We start from the raw sequence: 6,000 nt of genomic DNA on the forward strand, positions 1-6,000 counted from the left end.
TCCAAACCAATATATAAGTGCTATTGTTAAAGAAACTGACGAAGTTGATTCTACGTTTACTAATTTAAAATCTTTCTATGAAAATTGTGATTATATTTAATAAGTTTTTTTAAATAAATATTAATTTTAAATTTAAATAAAAATCTTTGTTAATTTTAAAAACCTATCCCTTTAATTAATTTAAATTTTATTTTATAATTCATGAAAATAAACTAATTCTATTGCTTAAAATTAACTTATGTTAGGGAAAAAGTAAATTTAAAACAAATTTATAGGTAAAACTTTGTGTTTTTATTTTTAACATTCTTTTTGTAATAAATATATATATACAATTATTTATTTTAAAAATTGAAATTCAACAATATTGTATGTTCCTCCAAGATATTTCATTTGAAGCTGCTTGGCTATTGCTGCTTCTTGCATCATTTCCATAGAGCTGGGTTCTTCTTCAAAGTGTTTGGCGAATCTCGATGGTAAATAGGTGATGAAATCAGCATTCACTTCGACAATGATTCTTGGTCCATATTTAGTTTGCACCTTCTTCATTTTCGTAATATAATATAAACCATTTTTCGTCATCTCAGATAGAGGTTTCGTCGGCAAGTAACCTTCGAAACGTCCAACTGCGTTGACTTTTTCAAGATCCATTTTTTAGTGGTTGTTGTAGAAAATAAAACCTAAATAAAAATAAAAAAATCTGAAATTAAAATATAGCTGAAATTGAAATAAAATCTGCAAATGGTAAAAGCTGAAAAGAATTGGAAACAAAACGACCTAAAAAAAGAGAACAAGGCCTAAAAAGAAAACAAAAACTAAAAGAGAATAATTTAATTTATAAACTTAGAAAAAAATAATGCTGAAATAACAATAAAACCTGCAAATGGTAAAAGCTGAAAGAAAACCTGAAAAAAGTGTTGTACTAAAGAGAGAAGTCTATACTTACTATTACTGGAGAGACCTGTAAGAAAGAATGATCTTGATAGCCTGGAAGTTGTCTTATATTACTAGTTCCCCACTTTCCTATCCAATCCCACCACATATTATAATGCGCGCGCAAATTTATCCCCACTATACACATACACTCTACATTGCGCACGCATGCAACAAACCACGCCTTAATATATGTTTAAATTATGCATACTAAAATTAAACGTTTCATTTTTTTTTAAAGAAATTAGACACAAATTTGAAAAACATAATTTATTATTTAAAATTCATGGTGAAGGTGGTGGTGATGTGATTGAAATTTCTAAATTCATTTGAATTATATGCAACATTTCCTCAGTCGCGGGATAGGCCTCTAATAACTCCGCCATCTAAAAATAAAAAAAAAATATTCAGGTTAATTGTAAAAATTAATTTTAATTAAAATATAACTTTTTTTTTACTAACTTCTTCCAGATCAATATCAATGACAAGTCTATCATCATCGTCATCATTATCATCATCATCATCATGATCATCATCATCATCTTCATCATCGGTAATGATGATAGTTTCTCCCGCACTATCATATTTGTCCTCATCATCATCACAATTATCATCATCATCATCGTCTTCATAATTATTGTGAGCGTACTCGTCAAAAATTATGATTACGGAATCATTATCATTATCATCATCTAAATTTGGTTGAGGGTCCATTATTTTTTTATTTCTAAAAAAAAAAAATTTCAGATAAAAAATAGTCAAAATAATCTCAGAAAAAAAATGTGGATAATTCAAATAAATTAAGTACATAATATAAGAAAAAATGAGTTAATATGATAACTAAAATAAAAAAGAAATAATTGAAAAAAGATTTGAAAAATAAGGTCAGTTGAATGAAAAGAAAATAATTGAAACAAAGTTCAAATAGAGAAAATTATGTAGCAAGAGGTACAAAAGCTAAAATAGTGTTTAGAAAAAAAAGGAAAATTGAAATAACTGAAAAAATGAAAACAGAAATATAAGAGAAATAATATAAAAACGAAAACTTAAAACAAAACATTAAGTAAGAAAAAAGAATCGAAAACTGCAATACAAAAAAAATCTGTAAGAAATAACTGGAATCAAACGAATGCTGAAATACAAGAGAAGACCTGGCAGAGCTGTAAGAGACATTTACCTAAACGATTGGAGCTGAAAGAATGACTCTGGTGGCTGGCGTGCTGTGCTCTATACCAGCGATCCCCACCACGGCGCTCCCCACCGCAGCGATCCCCACTCACTCATTTGCCCCACTATAGATGTATCTTCTCTCTCTCTCTCTTATGCACCATCAGTTCTGCGCTTTACAATTCCTTAATGTTAAACTTTTTTTTTTCTTTAATTAATTAAATAAATTATGATTCCCTCTTAATTAAAATATCATTTAATTACTTTGTACAGTATTAAATAGTTGAATTACAGTAATGAATTTTAATTATTTTTATAGACATAGAAGCATAGAAATGAGTTTAAAGTTATTATAATTCGCATTTACCTTTAGTTTGATTTGTAGATAGGTATTTAATTATTAAAGGTAACAATTACTTATAAGATATAAATTTCTGTTAAAATTGTGCAAGAAAAATATGAAATCTTTATTTTATATGTATGAATTGTTTATCGATTTTTAAGAGATTTCGTTTATGACATAAATTAAACATATCACGCTACAAATGTCAACTCATGACAATCACTTTAAATATTTTACATTTGTTTCACTTGTATATAGTTTCACTTTATTTATGTAATTAAATAAAATTCTCTTGAAGGCATAAATGTAAAATTGAAATTAAGCGTGATTATGTATTCTTCAAAATATTTTTTTAAGCACATAAGGACTTGTTTTAAATCAAATGCTATGTAAAAAAACACAGACACTAAATGCAAATTTATTTTATTAAATTACATGATTTAACAATCTCTTTTTTAAACATAACTTTTTTTTTATCCCGTTAATAACAAAGAGAAACACACACTTTGAAAATGTATTAAAGCACAACCTTTTTGTATCTTAGAAATTAATACAATTTTCGATTTATGTTAAACATGGAATTTGTAAAAACAAATAGAAGGACTAAATCAGAAGAACATAAAAAAATTACTTAAGAAAAAAAAAATGAAAACGAAACAAAAAAAAAGTTTTTTTCTTCTTATCACAGCCCTTCATTTAAGAAAAAACTTTTATAAAACGAATAACACTAATAAAGCGCTTTAATGTCCTTATTTTCATAAAATAAAAAAAATATATTTTGATATAATGTGTTTGTTCCATTTCACAAATGTGGATATTTAAATTCGTTTATACAAACGAAAAGCGCGTAAAACACTTAAAAATGAAAAACGTGTAAAACGAAGAAACATGTAAAATGAATAACATGTTAAAGTGAAAAACACGTGAAAATGAATAATATGTTGAAGCAAAAAAACACGTGGAAATGTAAAACTACATCACGTGAATGTGAAAAACGCTGAAAGCGAAAAAAGTACTTGTAAAACAAAGACGCGTAAAACGAAAAACGCGTAAAACGGAGCACATGTAAAAACAAAAAACATAGATCTATGAACTTTTTTTTGCTCTCTTAGGTTTATCCTTGTGTTTTTTATCCCCATCGTCATCACTTTTGCGATTTTTAGACCTCTTTCTCTTGCCTGTAATTGTTTTGGGTTTTGTTAATTTTCTGATACAAGGATCACTGACACTTATTGATTCATTAGGTTTAGAAGACGTGGACACATCGGAAGTTTTTTCTATTAAATGTTGTTCGGTCACGTCTGAATTTTTCACCACATTTAAAGTGTTAACTACTTTTGAAGGTTCTGCCACTGTTAAAGTATTTGCGACTTCAGAAGAAGACGATTGTTTAACTGCCTTGTCAGACGATGATGACGATGAAGAAGAACTGGATGAAGAACTAGAGGAATCAGATGAACTTGATGATTCCGAGCTAATTGAAACAGGTGAAGACGGTCGTTCCTCTTCCGTTTCTTGAACCTTTGGAGTTGGAATGTAAATTTCATCTTCAATTTTGTTCGTTGTTGCTGGAATGTATTCCTCAACTGGTTCCCATCTTGATGGTCTACGCTGAATGGAGTCCGTTTTTTCCACCTTTTTTTTTAACAAATTGTAAATAATTAATATATAAAATTCCATGTAAAATTGTAAATATATACTTATAACTATGAAATTAAATTTAAATTAATTGTAAATTTGTAAATATATAGATATATAGATATAAATTTGTAGCATCTTATACAGAATTTATAATTGTAAATATATACTTATAACTATGAAATTAATTGTAAATTTGTAAATAAATGTAAATATATAGATATAAATTTGTAGTATCTTATATAGAATTTATAATTGTAAATATATACTTATAACTATGAAATTAAATGTAAATTAATTGTAAATTTGTAAATAAATGTAAATATAGATAGATATAAATTTGTAGTATCTTATATAGAATTTATAATTGTAAATATATACTTATAACTATGAAATTAAATGTAAATTAATTGTAAATTTGTAAATAAATGTAAATATAGATAGATATAAATTTGTAGTATCTTATATAAAATTTATAATTATTAAAATTTTCCTATTACCGTATCAGCATGCTGAGTTTCTTTAACATCTTGTTCCGATTTTCGAAGTTCAGTTTTTCGAGGTTCTGACTCTCTTGGTTCAGATTTTCGAGGTTTCGATTCTCGTGGTTCCGATTTTCGAAGTTCAGATTTTTGAGGTGCAGATTTTCGAGGTTCGGATTTTTGAGGTGCAGATTTTCGAGGTTCGGATTTTCGAGATTGTGATTTTTGAGGTTGAGGTTGAGGTTCAATAAATATGGTTTTTCGAGGTTCGGATTTTCGAGATTGTGATTTTTGAGGTTGAGGTTGAGGTTCAATAAATATGGTTTTTCGAGGTTGAGATGAAGTTCCATCAGCAGACCTTGCTTCCGCACATGGAACCAAAGATGAGAATACACATCCTCGAGGTTGAGCAGGTGGCGGAAAATGTGCTCTAGGTTGAGCTGCAGATGGAAATCGTACTCGTGGTTCAACTGTAGCGACCGGGATTTGTGCCCGAGGTTGTGTCATAGACGGGTGTTGAACTCCGGGTAGAACGCCAGGTTGAATCCCAGGTTGTGGTGGAGCACCTGATTGATTTGATGAATTTCCATAAAGGTTTCCTTCTGCACATCTATACGGAAAGTAATTCATACCATGTTGCATCTGTGGAATAACGTTTAGATTGAATTAGGTTAGGTTAACCATGTCAATTATTCTAAATTTATTATAATGATGATCTAACTTGATAATCTAATATTATAAAACTTTTTACACACTATTTATCATATAATTTAACATTATATGTTTTTAAACACTAATTATAGCATAATTTAATAACAATACTCTATTTTAGGTTAAGTTAATCTCACCTTGTCGATCATTCTAAATTAATTTTCACAATAATTTAACTTTAAAATATAACACAAATTTTATATTATAAAAATTTTTAAATACTAATAATAGTATAATTTAATAAAAATAATTACAAACAAAGACATCATGTATCGACAGAAACAGCACCTTCCACAATTCCTCATTTGATAATTCTACAATGAAAATAATAATTTTTGCTTTTAACATTGTTATTAAGAGTATTAATATGTAAATAACTTTGTAATATTTAAATACAACTTACCATTATTGCACCTCAATTATTAGCATATAGCGAACCATCACCCCACGAGGTTTAAAAGATGAAAGAAGGATACAATCACTAAGAAATTATCATGACTATTAACTTAAGGTACAATCACATGAATTCTACTCGTTCATACTTGCAATGTGTTAATTTCATTGGCTCTAGCGGACAATTAATATTTCTGTGTCGTATATTACCTAGGTTTTAACGTGAGAACTTAAATACACACACACACACACCATAACTAAATGACGGTACTCGTAGTTGTCACATTGGCGGTAAGTTTAAAACATCTTACAAATAAAAATTTATAATTGATAAGT

The 6,000-nt window shown here is 28.0% G+C and overlaps 1 protein-coding gene across 1 annotated transcript; it reads right to left on the reverse strand.

The window, feature by feature from the left end:
- Window positions 1-3,526: 3,526 nt before the first annotated feature.
- Window positions 3,527-5,420, reverse strand: LOC127285720 (probable serine/threonine-protein kinase samkC). Its single transcript, XM_051311858.1, has 3 exons — window positions 5,409-5,420; window positions 4,579-5,202; window positions 3,527-4,075 (listed from the first exon to the last, which is right to left on the reverse strand). The coding sequence occupies exons 1-3, from the start codon at window positions 5,418-5,420 to the stop codon at window positions 3,527-3,529; spliced, it is 1,185 nt and encodes a 394-aa protein (XP_051167815.1).
- Between the last annotated feature and the right edge of the window lie 580 nt (window positions 5,421-6,000).

This window comes from Leptopilina boulardi, unplaced genomic scaffold (assembly GCF_019393585.1).
Source record: "Leptopilina boulardi isolate dan_hultmark-lab unplaced genomic scaffold, ZJU_Lbou_2.1 LbouV2_341, whole genome shotgun sequence".
Taxonomy (NCBI): Eukaryota; Metazoa; Arthropoda; class Insecta; order Hymenoptera; family Figitidae; genus Leptopilina; species Leptopilina boulardi.

Excerpts from the sequence above, each read along its gene's own strand:
- LOC127285720 (XM_051311858.1), bottom strand. Across the intron at positions 4,076-4,578 it reads AAACTCAGCATGCTGATACG|GTGGAAAAAACGGACTCCAT; the intron begins GTAATAGGAAAA and ends TTAAAAAAAAAG.